We start from the raw sequence: 16,160 nt of genomic DNA, 5'->3' as shown, positions 1-16,160 counted from the left end.
TGGCACTGTTGTTCGAGCTTTCGCAAAAGCCGGCATCATTTCCGAGGAGCCGCACGGCACGGAAAGTGACTCTGACGGTGAAGAAAGTGAACCTGGCATGTTTGATGGAGATTTAGCGCAGCTGTTCAATTCAGACACAGAGGATGAGGACTTCGATGGGTTTGATTGATGATAAAAATGTGAGTACCAAACTTTGTTTTGCTCCTGCTTTATTTTTAAATACGCACACTTGTATGCTTGTATGTTGTTGATGATGACGATTACTGGTAATAAAAATGTGAGTACCAAACTTTGTTTTGCTCCTGCTTTATTTTTAAATATGCACACTTGTATGCTTGTGTGTTGTTGATGATGACGATTACCGGTAACAGAAATGTGAGTAAGGTACCGAACTCAGGTTTGCTCCCGCTTTATTTTTAAATATGCATACAGTACTTGTATGCGCCCTATGATCCAGTGCGCCTTATGTGTGTGTTAAATACAGTAATGGCACACATAACTGAGACTGCGCCTTTTAGTACAGTGCGTCTTATGGTCGTGAAAATACGGTATGAGGAGAAAGACATCAGATTTTCATCAGCTGCAGGTGGATGCAGGTTTGTCACAGGAACTGATCCATCAGCGGTACATTCAGATGTCCATCACCCTAATGTGCTGCAGATGTTCTGCTGTTTAAGGTGATCAGAAACACCTGGAACCAGTGATTTACAATTTTAAATCAAACACAAACGTGATAAAAACACAGAGGTTACAGGCTTCATTCTGACCTTTCATCTCCTGGTTTTCCTTATACAAGCCTCAGACATGCTGCTGGACCTCAGCGATCTGCTGCAGGTAAGACCGAGCCTCAGCTACTCTCAGTGGAATCTCAGTGGTGTCATTAAGGTGTGAGCTCTATGCTGTGTGTCCAGGTAAATGTCTACATCTTGGGAAAGACCTTCCTGCTGCTGGCTCGTGAGCTCTGCATCAATGCTCCCGCCATTGGTGAGCTATTTACTCATTGTATTTATTTAAAGCACACAACACTGGAAAAGCAGAGAATGCAGTCTCACAGATGATTTAAAGTGTGATAAACATGTGCAACATGTGCTGACATCCAGAAATAAACTGTAAATAAAAAAAAAACAAAAAAAAAACCACCAATCACATTTATCAGTTTCAACTTTATATTTTTTGTCTGCAATGCTTTTCTACTGAATACAGGCTTGAAATAATTTGTTGTTGCATTCAAATTTTTTATTTCCGTTTTACACGTGTGACCTTGAACACAACAAGTAAAATTCATTATCCACAGCACAAAAAAAGTTGAAAATCCCCCACAGTGTGAGATAGGGATGGGTATCGTTTAGGTTTTATCCGATACCGGTGCCAAATCGGTACTTTTGAAACGGTGCCGGTGCTTAAACGGTGCTCGAACCGGTGCTTAAAGAATGGAGAACACAAACTTTGTCCAAAAACCTCTCGTGTTTAACTGTTTCCCACTTTTTCTTTGGTCATTTTAGCCTTTTTGGCCAGGGTGAAGGGAGTATCTGCCATCAAACAAGAAGACAGCCGCATGTAGCTATGATGATGTTTGCTAGTTCACCTTACATGCATTAATGTAATAACGTGGTTAGCCTACTCAACGTAAATTACACACGGACAACAAGCTACTCACGCAGAGAAGAACGGCTGCTGCTGCCATCATCATCCGTCATCATTTCTGCTACACTGGCAGGGCTAGGGGCCAGGACTCTATTCTTCGGGTGTTTGGGGGATGTTGCTCCGGGTCCGATAACTGGCAACCCACCCGACGTGCACGGTGTGAGGTCTCGCAGCAAGCTATCAAATACGGCGCATTTCTCGGCTTTTAAAAAAAACGCTATGCGTCGCCAGCTGTTTAATCGGATTCTTGGTGTTACCTCCTTTGACAGTATCACAGTATCAGCTTAAAGCACTTGTTGCAGGCTGCTGAGTTTTCATATTTTGCTGTGAAGTACAGCCAGACTTTTGACCGCTTCGCCTTGGACATTTTTAATCTGTAGCTCTGCTCTAACAGAACGTACGTACCTGGCCCCGCCTACTATCCTCGGAAACGTAAAATGATTGGCTAGAAGTGTATCACAGCTCAGGAAAAAAAAGCACCGAAATGTGCGCTGCTTTTCGGTCTGGTTACTACCGTTTATGTCAGAACCGGTGCCATGATGACACCGGTACCCATCCCTAGTGTGAGACCACATAGCCACATCTAGTGGCAGCAGCAGAAAAACTACAACTTCCTTTATTCATTTTCTCAAATATTCAGGAGACTTTAATATACACCAAACACTTCTAAAAACCTGACAGCCAATCAGCTCTCAGGTCCACGGCATTGTTCAATCAGCTGCCAATTTCCAATTGCCAGGTCCGTTGATTGAATCTGAGCTCCAGGCTCCGACTTCCTGCCTGTTGGCTGAATCCCTGGGTCCAGTTCAACAGTAGAAGATGAGCTCTGGGATCTGCCCCCCCTGCACCCCAGTGCCATTGGTACTGTCTGATGAGCACTGGAACTGGAAGGTCACTTTCCCACACTGCACTTCAGTCATCCCCTCCTGGCCAAAGTAACTCAGCTCGTTTCCGTCCAGGACGGCACTGACTGTGTAGAAGGTGTCCTGCTCTACCTGCACCGGGTGCTCGAACCACACCGGGAAGGTGCTGCTTGACCCATCTGACAGAAACTTGTTGAGATTCTGGGCTAGAACAGTTCCCTGCCTCTTCAATTCAATCCTCACAACGTACTCTGCCTTCCCACCACTGGAACCGTACAGACCAAGTCCAGCTACAAAAATCCTGCGATCCACGGCAAACTGGATGCTGTCACAGCGCCCCCTGTAGCGCCACTGGTTGCTCCGGTAGGCTGAGGATTGGAAGCGGTGGCACCTCTGTGGCAGTAGCCCCGCCCGCTTCACAGTGGGGAATTCCAGCCTGGGTTTGTTGGTAGCAGTGAACCACAGAAAGACGTCGTGGGCCTCTTTGAGCGTCAACACATCCGACTGCGCTGCCCCATCTGCAAACTCCTGCAGTGTCATGGAAGGGAATCGGACCAGGTACAGGGCCTTACCAAGCACCGTGCGTTGATTCCTGGGGTTCACTGTCAAGCCCTGCCGCCGACACTCTGCCGCCGCCCAGCACAGCAGTGCCTGAAACACCACGATCTCGCGGGTGTTGAGTGTTTCTCTCTGCAGGATTATCTCCAGCGTGAGCAAGTCGATCTCACAGAAACCTTCAGAGCGCAGAGCGAGTTCGGCTTGAGCGTCGATCACCTCCCAGCAGTGCTGCGTCAGTTCCGGCTCCTCAAACAGCCGACTCTGAGACAGCAGCACACAGGCATTCTTTGCCTCAAGGCTCGTCTCCAAGAAGGCTACGCAGGCCCTCGCCAGAGCAGGGACAATATACTTCTTAGCAGCATATAGCGTGGCGAGCACGGTATCAGCCTCCAACTCAATCTCATCGCTGTACATGTACCTGAGATAGAGAAAATAGTAGGATGAGGTCATGTTTCGACAAAAATTGTACAACACGCGGCATCCATAGCTGACTGTAGTGGGTTTGTGTACCACCACAGTGGAGCAGAAACAGAAGTTACCTCAATGTTATCAACATGATGGATTGTGAAATCTGGTCTGTGGTCCCTTTTCTCAAGCTACACCATAAACTACAACGCCTGCCTTACTCTCCTGTCCCTTCAACCAAATCCTGCTTCAAGAAACAAAATCACTGGAGCTGAACTCCTTCTGTCCAGCCCACGGTGTCTACAGTCTTTAAGCACGTCCCACCACAAACCTCCACCCTACCTCAGATCCTGCCACAGAACACTTTTCAATTTGGTCGAAACACTAATGGCGGTACTCAGATCTGCACTGAAAAAGATTTCATAGTCACGTTCAGGAGTCAAGTGTTCAGGATACTAACAAAACTTTTTATGTTTTGTAATAATTTTTTTCTGTCAGACAACGTTTTCTCAGATTGTAGTTCTGTGAAGCCTGTGCCTCTCTGATTCCATTGCTATCCTAGCCTTTATCCTTCTATCCTAGCCCAATGAGGCACACTAGAAAGGCAGCTGTAGCTCCACATGAGGCAGAATGCAAAGCTGGGGGTCATCCGAGTGAAGGAGACTACTTTCAGGACTCTGCTTGCTGCTAATTCACTAACAGTGGGCCTGGTCTTGATTTCTGACTCACTTTAAGAGGATGAGAAAAGCAGCCGGCTCAACATCAGGGATCTGGATCACAGACTGTCCCTCTGCCAGATCTCCATAAAACATGGCTCCAAACACCGAGCTGCCCACCGCCAGGACGTACTGCCATACAGAGGAATCCATTAGAATCTGGACCACAGCATCAAACCGTATGCTCTGGATCAAAGTGTCAGTGGGAACAGGTTCTGTACCTTATGAGCAGGCACTGTCTGAGTCTCTCCTGAAGAACCGACAATGAAGTGGACATCAGCCATCTGCTCATTGTTGAACATCAGAGCGTTCCTGCAGCCACACAACATAATCAACAGACAACAGCAAAGTACAAGGACAACAACAGACTCGGGTTAGCACATCACATTTCTTAGTAGCTAACATAGCCAAAAATGCAGAATGATGATAAAGCTGAATGTATGCAGACCCCAGCCCAGCAGCCAGAGCCTGAACTTCAACACATGAGGACATGCAGGAATGGCAAGATTGCTCAGAAGTCCTGCCATTAATTAATGCTTCAATCTTAAATATGGTCAACCTATCTCTATTAATCAGCTATGTATCACAGGCCTTCAAGCTGGTAGTAGTTAAACCGTTGCCTAAAACGCCATTTCTAGACCCACCGGTGTTAGCTAATTATAGGCCAATCCCCAACCTTCCTTTCATATTAAAAATTCTTGAAAGAGTAGTTGTCAAAGAACTAACACATCAACTGCAGAGGAATGGCTTATTTGAAGAGTTTCAGTCAGTTTTCAGAGCTCATCGCAGCACAGAAACAGCTTTAGTGAAGGTTACAATTGATGAGGGTTCTGTTATCATCAAGAGACATAGCATACATTTTCACTGCTATGCAGATGACACAGCTTTATCTATCCATGAAACTGGATAACATTGACCTCCACTCATCCCCAGCTGTTCACAGCAAATGGTAAAATGGTAAATGGCCTGTATTTATATAGCGCTTTACTAGTCCCTAAGGACCCCAAAGCGCTTTACATATCCAGTCATCCACCCATTCACACACACATTCACACACTGGTGATGGCAAGCTACATTGTAGCCACAGCCACCCTGGGGCGCACTGACAGAGGCGAGGCTGCCGGACACTGGCGCCACCGGGCCCTCTGACCACCACCAGCAGATGGTCACCCCTCTGTGAGCCTGGTTCTGCTAGAGGTTTGTTCCTGTTAAAAGGGAATTTTTTCTTCCCACTGTCACCAAAGCACTTACTCATAGGGGGTCATATGATTAATGGGGTTTTCTCTTTCTTTTTTGTGAAACTAGATGTTACAATCCCTGATATGGGATTGTAACATCTAGTCACTTTACTTAAACAATATAAAGCACCTTAAGGCAACAGTTGTTGTAATTTAGGACTGTAAAATTAACATTGAATTGGATGGGGCTTTGTGTTGGGGCTGTGTTAGCAACAAACATTTTAATGTCCTTTAGATGAAAAAGAAGCAATGTCTGCATAGTCAATTTGTTGTCCTCTTATTGTTGTTGTTTATCTCTCTGACTGCTTGTGGTTGTTGGTGGTGGGGTTTTTTTTGGGGTTTTTTTTTTTTTTTTTACCTTTCTCTGAGGGTGGGGTGGGAAGCTTGCCAGCTGTCTGTTTCCTCCGGGTTCCCGTCATGGTTATTTGGCTGTGAGGCGGCAATGCCGCTGTCTCCACAGATGTCTTCGGCAGTCAGCTGCAGGTCGCTCACCTGAATGAAGCTCTTCTTCACCTCCAGAACCTCCACCTCCTCGTCTTGAGGGAGACTGGTGGAGAACAGCTCGGCTGCCATGTCCTCCTCAGAAAGCAGGCAGAGTCAGCAGTCACAGCATCGCAGCCTGCTGTGGGTCAGAGAGAGCGGGATGTTATGATCCACAGAGATTATGATCCAGATTATCTGACAGCAGAGCGTCTCCTTTGTCCTAAAGCACAGACAACTGACAGCAGCTGCAGGCTCATCATAATCTGGATTATCTGATCGCTGATATCATTCATCTGAGGGTGTCCAGGTGTGTTTACTAAGGCGGTCTGTAATGCTTCACCTGTCTGCGCTGCGGTCATTGATCTCTGATCACTAACATGGATCCAGCTAATAAACAGTATCTAACCCGCAGAGGTGTGGATTCAGCAGACCGCTGTTATTATTAACATCAGTGTGGCCCAGAAAGCCACGCCCACCACATCTGTTTATCTTCAGCGAACAGGAGATCGGGTCTCTGTCCGGTAACAATCGATCATCACTAATCACAGCTCTGAGTACCGATCACGTACCAGATTCTCAGCGTTGGACCTGTGGCGCGTGTCATGGAGCTTTGGTATGCGGGTTACCTGTGTGACGTCTGCCGTCCCCGCGTCCTTCCGCTGTAAACGTTAAAAACGAGCAGATCGCTGCAGCCTGCCTCCGGCCGCCATCTTACACCGTAGTACCGCCTTCACCACCGCTCCGCACTGCAAGAGGGCAGCAGAGCGCGGGAAAAGAACGCAGCCATCGAGCAACCGCAAATGTTTTCATGAACACCAAACACGGAAGTGTGTCCGTATGTTTATGTTTGCTACGTACAGTGTGTGGTGATGTCTGTGTCCAAGCCACTGTTATGAAGAAAAAAAAATACTAAGCGTGTTAACAAGCAGTCTCTCTCACTCACACACACACACACACACACACACACACACGGAAATGCAGCTTCTGAGTGCAGAAGCGGCTCAGTGGATGCTGAACACTGGGATAGTGTGAACACACCTCACGTGCGGTGTAATTTCAGTATCCTTGGTGATTATTGAGGGTTTGCAGTCATGAGGGGAATCTCCCACATAGTTTCTGCAGTCTCTGATATGATGTGTGATCAGTGTAACTCACAGCTAACTTACAGAGCCCTGATGCGGATTCAATCATTCAGGTAAAGAAATCCCAGAAAGCTGATTCAGTTCTGGATTTAACAGTCAACAGTAAATGTAGTGGGCGGAGCTGGACACAAGGCCTTTAACTTAAGTTGAACTTAAGTTTGAATACTGTTTATAAATCTCTGCTGATGCCACAACAAAAAAGCGATCTTTTGCCTGCTGATGAACTTTGACCCTGTGTGGCCACGTTTATTAACATTGAAGCACTCCTTCCCCTCCTCAGACCCCTGTCTGTACATTCCTCGCTTTGCGCACATGTTGGAGTTTGGGGCGAAGACTCATGAGGTTTCCATGACGGCTCTTCGTCTTGTACAGAGGATGAAGAGGGACTGGATGCACACAGGACGCCGACCCTCTGGACTCTGTGGAGCAGGTGCAACCTGGAATTTGTCACTATAGCAACAAACGTCAGCGGCAATGTGCATGAAGCAGACATTAACACTCCTTCTCTTCCTCCTCCTCAGCACTCCTGGTAGCAGCTCGGATGCATAAGTTTCGGCGTTCAGTGAAGGACGTGATTGGCGTGGTGAAGGTCTGCCAGACCACACTGAGGAAGAGGTGAGCCCCACAAATACCTGAATACACCTGACCCCCACCAAAACAGGAAGCAGATCTCAGCGCCTTTCCCTCCCTGCAGGTTAACTGAGTTTGAGGACACGCCCACCAGTCAGCTGACCATTGATGAGTTCATGAGAGTAGATCTGGAGCAGGAGTGCGACCCCCCCTCATTCACTGCTGCACAGCACAAAGCCAAAATGCAGCAGGTACATCTTTGTCTCTGATTGGCTGCAGCAGCTAGGTGTCCAATTAGCTAACCACTCTGTGCTTCCTGGTTTCTTGCAGTTAGAGCAGGAGCTGGCTAAGAAACTGGATGAGGTCGAAGGTCAGTTTGTCTTTTTTACCTGGGTGGGCTGCCTCAGATGAGAGGGGGTTACGTATTGAATCTTTGAATCACAGTGCATTTCCTGTCATCATCAGGAGAGATCAGCTGCTACAAAGACGAGATTGAAACCGAGCTGGAGAAGAGTCGGCCCAAACTCAGAGGAATCTACGCCGCTTACACCAAAGAAGTTGGTCAGTTCTTTGGGTTACCTGACTGTCTCACCATGCCCACACAGTCACTCAGCTGCTCCCACCTTTTCTGTTTTCAGACCCCGAGGACAACGGCGAGGTTTTGTCAATGCCATCAGAGCCCGAGGAGGTTGAGAGCGAAGATGTGGAATTACAAGCGGCCACCCACCACCTGACTGAGGACTTCCTGTGTCAGGTGATCCAGGAGGAGGAGGTACGTGGCATGAAGGGAGATCCGGTGGCAGAGCCAGAGAAGGAGTCGATGGGACCACACCGTCAGGCTGCCTCTCTGACCTCCATTCTGGGAAAACTGCCAAGCGCCGCCAGCCTGAGCCTCCAGCAGACTTTCCAGACCTCGGACACATCAGAGAGTGGCGAGAAAGATCTCGGTGAGGATAACGACTGTAACAGAATGGTGACATCACCATTAGATCATAGGGCAGTTAGAAATCAAGCTCTGCGTTTACCTTCAGGTGACCACCCACAGAGCGAGGAGCTGGACCTGGAAGGTATTGATGATCAAGAGATCGATAAGGTCAGTTCACAGTTCTACAGGTACAAAGATACCTGAGCAACTTTTACTGTGAAAGGACCCAACTGCACGTGCTCTTTTCTGATTGGCCTGTTCTGTGTGATACAGTACATCCTAAATGAGAAGGAGGTTCAGGTGAAGACGGAGCTGTGGATGAAGCAGAACGCCGAATACCTGAAGGAGCAGAAAGGTGCTCATCAGCAATCATTGATGGGTGTTATTGATTACTGATTCTGATTGATTTGTTTTTGTGTTTCCAGAGAAACAGGAGCGGATAAACAAAGAGAAGGAGGAGGGCACCTACAAGGAGAAGGTGAGTGAAACCAGCATCCACTCAAGAGCCTCACCTGAAGCTCCACCCACCTAATCTGTGACCCCATGTGGTGAATATTTTGTCAGAAGAAGAAGAAGTCTAAGAAGCGGGACCAGATCGAGGCATTGACAGCGGGCGAGGCGATTGAGAGAATGTTAGAGAAGAAGAAGATCTCCAGTAAGATCAACTACGATGTCCTTAGAGATCTTAACCGAGGAACAGGAAGTCCGACCAGGTCCCCCGACCACACCCCCGATACCACCGTAGCACGAAAACGACTCAACCGCCGCCGGCGCAGGAAGACCAGTGACAGTAACCAAGACCTTGCAGCCAACACCAGCATTATGGGCAAGAGGTATCTCAACTGATCTGATCTCTCAATAACCTGTCATCAGTAATGAATATTCTTCAACCTGTCCTCCACGCTATCCTGATGTTCTCTCTCCTGCTCTTTCAGGTTCCGCCACCTCATTTCCTCCACACCAAAGAAGAAGAAAACAGCTCATCAGGTGCGCATCCTCCTTGCATGTCTCACCTGTGTGTCCTTCCTCACCTCTCGTACCTGTTACTCCCTCTTACCTGGTTTACCTGATGTTAATCTTTCAGGTAGAGAGAACAGTCACAGTGGTTACAGAAACAGAAACACCAGCAGAGACTGAGTCCAACCCACCCCTTGACTCTGCAGCAGAAACAAGCCCCACCCTCCCAACTGCTCCATCCCCCATGGAGGAGGAAGAGGAAGAGGAGGAGGAGGAGTGTGTTAGCGCTCTGCAGCTGGTGGGAGGTTAGTCCAGACTTTTATTCTCAAAATCATTACAGTAACATTGATTGATTTCATTGATTTTATTGATTTGCGTCATCCAGATTACGGTTGTGATGCAGATGAGGAGGAGATCTTTTGACTCCGCTTGCTGACCTTTTGACCCAACTGAAGAAACTCCATCCAGGCTCCAGAGCCAAGGCAGCTGATCCATATCTCACAGATCAATAACCAGTGTCAAGGGAATGAGTTACTGATCGGTTTTTATTTGCCCTTTAATTGATCCGTGATCATTTTTATTGATCCTCCTACTGAGGTTTTTAGACGCTTTTGTATTGACGTTAAAACCAGCTGTGTGTGTGTATGTAATTGTGTGTGTTTGTTGATCCTGTATTTCAATACAAACAAACAATAAGACAAACATTCCTTCACAATAAAGAAACTGACAGTGGTGACGAGTTTTTCTGGTCTCAGAACCAGACGATCTTGGTTCTGACTGTCCAGTTTTATGTATTTATTTGATTTGATTTTCGGTTGTTACAGACGGGACAGACATGACTGGGGGATAGAAGGAGGAAGGATGAAAGAAAGAGAGGGAGAGAAAGAAAAATAGAGGGGAGAAGAGATGGTGAGAAAGGCGGGAAGAAAAAAACAAAACAAAACACCTGGATCACCTGTATGGGGATAAGAAAAAACAGAAGAGTAAACAAACAAAAAACAACATAATAAATACAACACAATCACAATAAAGTAGCTAACAGCAGATAACAGTCGATACTAAATATGACATGTTATTGTGCAGTACGCAAGACCGACAGCGCACAATGTGCTTTGAGGTAGCAGCCAAGAAAGGTGAAGTGTGTGTCTGTGAAAACCCGTGTGTACACCTGTGTGGATCGGCATGCTTGAATTCAAAAGGTTTCTCCATGTAACGATCTGCTAGGAAGTGTGGGGAGCCACAGCACCGTCCCCCAGGGCATGAAGCAGGTATGGAGGAGATCCAGGCCCCAGACATCCAGAGGTCCCAGAATACGAGGACCCATGGAGGACCACCAGGGGGGCAACTGTGCCACCCTCCTGGGAAGAGCTGAGGAGAGCCCCAAACGAGAGGTCACCCAGCAGCCACGGAGCAGAGGCCAGAGGGGGTTGCAGTGACGTGCCTGCGGACTCTGCAGGCAGCCAGCTGTGCCAGAGAGGACCGGGCCTCAGGCCCAGAGGCCTGAGGGTACCCCACCCACCGGAAGGGGCCCAGCCGGGCCACAGTCGCCAGGTCCTGCCAATCGGCCACCAGGAGTGAGTTGGTACATACATGAGCGCCCAGCCCCAGACACCAAGAACCACCAACACACCAACGTCTGAGGGCATCAGCTACTGGCAGGGAGTGTGGTGAGGGGAGATAGGCCTCCATACCTCGGAGAGCCTGAGATGTTCCCAGAGAGGTGGAGTCTAGGTCCCAGCTGACATATAGACACAGACAAAGAGGCGTACGCAGACACAAACATGCATTCCCACCCCCATATACACAAACAAATACTCGGCACTCACCCGACGTGGAGACAGACACAAATAGGCACTGTACACACATTCACACTCCCCAAACATACTCTACATCCCAGGTCCGGGTACCCCCGCCCCCAGAGGGGCAAACCATACCTGGACCCAGGAGATGTAACCCTTCTCACTGGGGTAGAGGAAGGCAGACCGCCTCCTTATCTGCAGTAGCAGGGAGGCCCCGCATCCCAGACCCCAATCCGACGGCCAGCACCTCCTCCCAGCCCCCCAGCCCCGATGGTTAACAGAACGCGGGGTGAGTGAAGACCCCAAACCTGAGTAATGTGGTTGTCTAGGTTGCGGATTAAAATTGAGGGACAGGCGGCCAGAAGGGGGCAGAGGGGGAGTGCCTCCCCTGCACCCTGGTGACACACCTGCACCCCAAGTCCTGCGTGTGTGTGGTGGATTGGGAAGAGGGAGGCAGCTGAGGATGGGGAGGGAAGAAAGGGAGGGGCTGGGGCTGTGGCTGTGGCTGTGGCTACAATGTAGCTTGCCATCACCAGTGTGTGCATGGGTGGATGACTGGATATGTAAAGCGCTTTGGGGTCCTTAGGGGCTAGTAAAGCGCTATATAAATACAGGCCATTTAGAGAGCCCTACAGTTGGGCTGATGCACCCGCCCACCACCCCGGCAACACAACAACCAGGACCCAAGGCCCAGCCAGAGAGCCCCAGCCCAGGGGCGGAGCACCCCCAGAACCACAAGCCTCCAAGCCCGTCCCGGACCCACCCAGGGGCAGCCAGGCTACCAGGCCAGTAACCAACGTCCGCCAGCACAGACCCTCCCCCATGTTTGCTGTACGCAGCTACAAGGAAAACACCATCTAAGGCTACATTCATACTGCACGCGAAAGCGCATCATATCCGACTTTTTTGACCCTATGCGACCCATATCCGATCATGGTATGACAGTGTGAACAGCACAAATCCGATATTTTCAAATCCGACCTGGGTCATGTTAAGATTCAAAATTGAGGAGGGAGAGTACAAACCACTCTTGGTCCAGTAGGTCTCTGGTCAAACAATGATTTTAATGAATACACGCGTGGGAAGACACTCTGTACGCAGACAGCCAGTAGTCCTCGACTTAATCAGAGCATACACAGATTTTTATAGCATCAGGGTTTGAATTACTGACGCCCCTTCATACGTCACAGACAGGATATATACATACGTCAAATCAAAACCACAATGACCTTTTAACACAGTTTAAAAGAACATCGTCTTCCATCTTCATAACAGGTGCATCCTGTCACTGCCGGATGCTCGCTTGTCATCTTGACACCTCAGCAGCAGTTCTGCGACAAACTGCTCTTTGCAACATCAGCAAAACATAATTAAACTTTCCCCCATAAATGAATCTAACTAAAAGTGTGTGTGTGTCTGCGTCTGTGTGCTAACCACAATTGCACCCTGTTTCCTGTCAGCCTGTGACTTTTAGCCTTTCTGAAAGACACACACTGTTCAACCCCTGAATGCAATATAAACTCCAGATTATATTATTAATGCAATGGTACTGATGACAATTATTTAACAATAGCAGTAAAATAATTTCCCTGCTCCACAGTCACTTTCATATGTGCTACTGAATCCAATACATATCTGAAAGCGACTGCTGTTTGAATGGTCATGCCGCATTAAATCCGTCTTTTATGTCACTGACACAAGACAGATGCCAATTATCAGCGCCGGAAATGCGCCCGATAAGACATCGCGAACGCTTCCTGGCCATCCAGTGTAGATGTTAGTGAAACTGTTGGGAAGACAACGTTGGAGAAACGTGAACATTTTATTTGTACTGTATTATCTCCACATTCTGACAGAAATCTGCAACTATCCTTTGAAGCACCACTTCTCTCTAAGAGGGAAGATTGCTCTGCAGACAAGGGAATCTGCCAGTAGCCCTTGTTTAAATCCAGCATCGTGAAAAAACAAGCAGTGCCCAACCAGTCCAGGAGATCGTCGACCTGGGGCATTGGGTACACATCGAACGTGACACCTCATTCACCTTGAGGTAGTCCACACAGAACCGTATAGACCCATCTTTCTTCACCACAAGAACTATGGGCATATATCTTATATATCATATAACTATGGGGCTACTTTTTAGCCTCAGCATATTGTTCAATTCTGCAATTCAGCAATTTGTCTTTTATGCTCCAGGAGCCTGTAGGGCCATGAACCCACTGTCACGCCAGGGTGTGTCTCAATATGGTGCTCTATGAGAGACGTTCGGCCGGGCAGGGGGAGAACACATCAGCAAAGCGCTGTTGCAGTGCAGCAACATCTGCTCTCTGGGCCTGTGTGAGTGGTCATCACAATGGAGGGAGGCGGGGATGGTGGAATTTGGCACCTCCGGCCCACACTCATCTCTCTCCTTAACCAGGCTCAACAGAGCAGTGGTTTCAGCCTCCCTCCATGCTTTAAGGAGGTTGAGGTGGTAAATTTGCGTCGCTCCTCTCCTGTCTGACTGGTCAACCTCATAGTCAACGTCCCCCACTCGCTGTGTGACCACAAAGGGCCCTCGTCACTTGGCGAGCTGGAGAATGGTAGTAATACAAGCACTTTGTCTCCTGGTGAAAATTGCCTGAGCCTAGCCCCTCTGTTGTACAAGCTTTGCTGATGTTGCTGGGCCTGGAGTAAATTCTCCCGTGATAACCACCCCAACCTGTGCAGCTTTGCTCTCAGGCCCAGCACGTATTGAATTTTATTCTTTGTGGGGCTCGACCCTTCCTCCCAGTTGTCTTGAATCAAGTCGAGCACCCCTTGCGGCTACCTGCCATACAGTAACTCAAAGGGAGAAAATCCCATGGAGGCCTGGGGTCTAGCCACCGATCCCAATTTCGTTCATCCTCGTGAATAAACTTAAGAATCATGGACTTTAAAGTCTTTTTCAGCCGCTCCACCAGCCCATCAGTCTGAGGGTATTAGACACTGGTCCGAATAGATTTAATGTCCAGTAATTTGTATAGCTCCCTCAGAGTGCGAGACATGAACGACGTGGTCTGGTCAGTCAGCATTTCTTTCGGAATACCGACTCGCAAGACAATGCCTGGGCCACACTCTTGAAATGGTGTGCAGCAGTACTGCTTACAGGTATCACGTTGCATAAACCACCAGCACCAACACAAAGCGATAGCCGCGTGCACTCCGGTGGAATGGCCCGAAGATATCCATACCAATGCGCTCAAACGGCATCTCCATCAGCGGTAATGGGCGCATTCCTTTGGAATGGCTGGGTGGTTAACCAGCTGGCATTCTGGGCACCACCAGCGGCGCACATCGGCCCAAATACCCGGCCAATAGAATTAGGCCATTATGCGCTCCAGAGTTTTCTTGCATCCTAAATGCCCTGCCATGGGGTTTGAATAAGCCGCCTGGAAAATGTTTCCCGGCGGCTTTGTGGCACCAACAACTGGGTGCAGATCTCATTCGTGCGAGTGTCAAGACTCACTCGATAAAGCCGATCGTTCCGTAACTGGAAATGGGTGTAAGTCCGCGAGGCTTCAGGGTGCACCAGCAGACCATCAATATCTATCACCTGGTCATAGGCTGAGCGTAGGGTGTCATCCCGAGACTGCTCTAGGGAAAAATCTTCTGTGGGGTGCATAACCGGAGGCAGTGGGGCCTCTGTAGAGGTTCCCGCCACCTCCTCCCCCCCAGAGTCAGTATCAGTCGACCCAGTGTCACTGCTAAGTGCCGGGCAAACATTACACAAATTTACTGGTTGCGATTTCACCCAGTTTATTACCCCAGTAAGCTGTGGAACTGTGCCCAAAATGGGATGCGACATGCCTCTCTCCGTCCTGCTGATCTCGCCTCCCCTCCCCTGAGCTGCAGACAACAGCAGCTGACGCTCTGAGGGCCCCCCCCCCCGCCCGCAGTACCGGCGGCGGTCCTGCCGGCAGGTTGGTCCTCCGCCAGTGTTGGCCCCGGACGCAGCCAGCTCGCCGCCGTGTCCTCCAGCTGTCGAGCCCAAGTGAACGGCTGCTCCCCCGCTGACATCTGACTAGCCCGAAATCGCCTCCGGTAGTCCTCCGGGGTGAACCCGAGCCAATCCAATACTGCCCTGCAAACATCCTCAAAGACACCCCGGGACGCCGGGGGCAGGCTGGGCCGCCATCTGTGCCTCCCCTGACAGCAGCGGCAGAAGCCTGGAAGCCCACTCCTCCTCAGGCCACTGGCAGGCAAGTGCTGTGGCCTGGAATGTCTGCATAAAGATTAGCGGGTCCAAGATGACATGGTTGAAGTTCCCCAAGATTGCAATGAAGGCACTCAGGTGCTAAGTCTGTAACTGGGCTATGGCAGAGTGGATAGTGTCAGCCTAATTTCAGGTAATGCCGGGGCCCAGTTCTGATCACCTGGTTAATTGTATTTCTGTTTTCATTGTCTGGTTTCAGTCAGTTTCAGGCCTAGGATTCATACTGAACTCGTAAAAGTCTGACACCAATTTTTAGCCTAGATTTGACCTGATTTTAATCAAACAAAGTTTTTCTTGCTGGCTGGTCATGACTCATTTAGATAAATTGAACAGGGTCTTTCATAGGGCGTCATTTATAACGTGTTCTTGTCTTTCTTGGTCTGTTCTGATTTCGTCTGGTCCTTCCTAGTCTGTTCGAGTACCTCTTGGCTGATGAATGTCCTGTAGAGTTCATGAGCGTTGGTCTGGAATGTTTCTTTCAGATCGAAACTGCAGGTTTGGTTACGATCACCTGTGGGACAGGGGGCGGTACTGGAGGAGCACTTGGGGGCGGGGCTAATCTGCAGGACAACACAGAAAAATCAAAGGTCAGCACTTCAACAGTGAGGCTGAACAGGAGCTAAGTC

The 16,160-nt window shown here is 48.9% G+C and overlaps 3 protein-coding genes across 15 annotated transcripts in view; 1 reads left to right on the top strand and 2 right to left on the bottom strand.

Annotated features, from left to right (window-relative positions):
• The window catches only part of brf1b (BRF1 general transcription factor IIIB subunit b), a 15,228-nt gene extending 4,784 nt beyond the window's left edge, over window positions 1–10,444 (top strand). For 2 of the 6 annotated variants that reach the window (XM_086265376.1, XM_086265375.1), the window contains exons 5-18: window positions 803–834; window positions 912–984; window positions 7,330–7,479; window positions 7,571–7,664; window positions 7,744–7,870; window positions 7,950–7,989; window positions 8,085–8,180; window positions 8,258–8,712; window positions 8,818–8,899; window positions 8,970–9,022; window positions 9,109–9,377; window positions 9,480–9,531; window positions 9,629–9,806; window positions 9,887–10,444. In XM_086265376.1, coding sequence (XP_086121502.1) covers window positions 803–834; window positions 912–984; window positions 7,330–7,479; window positions 7,571–7,664; window positions 7,744–7,870; window positions 7,950–7,989; window positions 8,085–8,180; window positions 8,258–8,712; window positions 8,818–8,899; window positions 8,970–9,022; window positions 9,109–9,377; window positions 9,480–9,531; window positions 9,629–9,806; window positions 9,887–9,924 — 1,739 coding nt within the window. In that variant the 3' untranslated portion in view covers window positions 9,925–10,444. The remainder of the gene's footprint in view (window positions 1–802; window positions 835–911; window positions 985–7,329; window positions 7,480–7,570; window positions 7,665–7,743; window positions 7,871–7,949; window positions 7,990–8,084; window positions 8,181–8,257; window positions 8,713–8,817; window positions 8,900–8,969; window positions 9,023–9,108; window positions 9,378–9,479; window positions 9,532–9,628; window positions 9,807–9,886) is intronic. The other 4 variants (XM_086265379.1, XM_086265378.1, XM_086265377.1 and 1 more) reach the window with 4 other exon arrangements.
• LOC147313315 (BTB/POZ domain-containing protein 6-B-like) lies at window positions 303–8,794 on the bottom strand. 3 transcript variants are annotated; one of them, XM_086265386.1, is made up of 6 exons: window positions 6,766–8,614; window positions 6,534–6,653; window positions 5,783–6,046; window positions 4,408–4,498; window positions 4,200–4,318; window positions 304–3,483 (listed from the first exon to the last, which is right to left on the bottom strand). In XM_086265386.1, exons 3-6 carry the CDS (start codon window positions 5,995–5,997, stop codon window positions 2,451–2,453), a joined length of 1,458 nt encoding a protein of 485 aa, XP_086121512.1. In that variant the 5' UTR covers window positions 5,998–6,046; window positions 6,534–6,653; window positions 6,766–8,614; the 3' UTR covers window positions 304–2,450. The 3 variants fall into 3 exon arrangements, with proteins under 3 accessions (XP_086121513.1, XP_086121512.1, XP_086121511.1); XM_086265387.1 differs by having other exon boundaries at window positions 303–3,483; window positions 6,477–8,794; XM_086265385.1 differs by having other exon boundaries at window positions 6,534–8,614.
• ahsa1a (AHA1, activator of heat shock protein ATPase homolog 1a) overlaps window positions 10,235–16,160 on the bottom strand; it is a 10,475-nt gene continuing 4,549 nt past the window's right edge. For 4 of the 6 annotated variants that reach the window (XM_086265395.1, XM_086265394.1, XM_086265392.1 and 1 more), the window contains 2 exons: window positions 15,957–16,094; window positions 10,235–10,456 (listed from right to left, as the gene is read on the bottom strand). In XM_086265395.1, the coding sequence (XP_086121521.1) occupies window positions 10,289–10,456; window positions 15,957–16,094 (306 nt within the window). In that variant the 3' untranslated portion in view covers window positions 10,235–10,288. Of the gene's footprint in view, window positions 16,095–16,160 lie in introns of all 6 variants that reach the window. The other 2 variants (XM_086265396.1, XM_086265397.1) reach the window with 2 other exon arrangements.

Source organism: Aulonocara sp. 'chitande type north' Nkhata Bay, linkage group LG15 (assembly GCF_057382095.1).
Source record: "Aulonocara sp. 'chitande type north' Nkhata Bay isolate Kocher_YH1m ecotype deep benthic linkage group LG15, A_spYH_male_GT1.1, whole genome shotgun sequence".
NCBI lineage: Eukaryota > Metazoa > Chordata > Actinopteri > Cichliformes > Cichlidae > Aulonocara > Aulonocara sp. 'chitande type north' Nkhata Bay.
The sequence above is the reverse complement of the archived record's forward strand: the minus strand, read 5'-3'. Positions and strand labels throughout refer to the sequence as shown.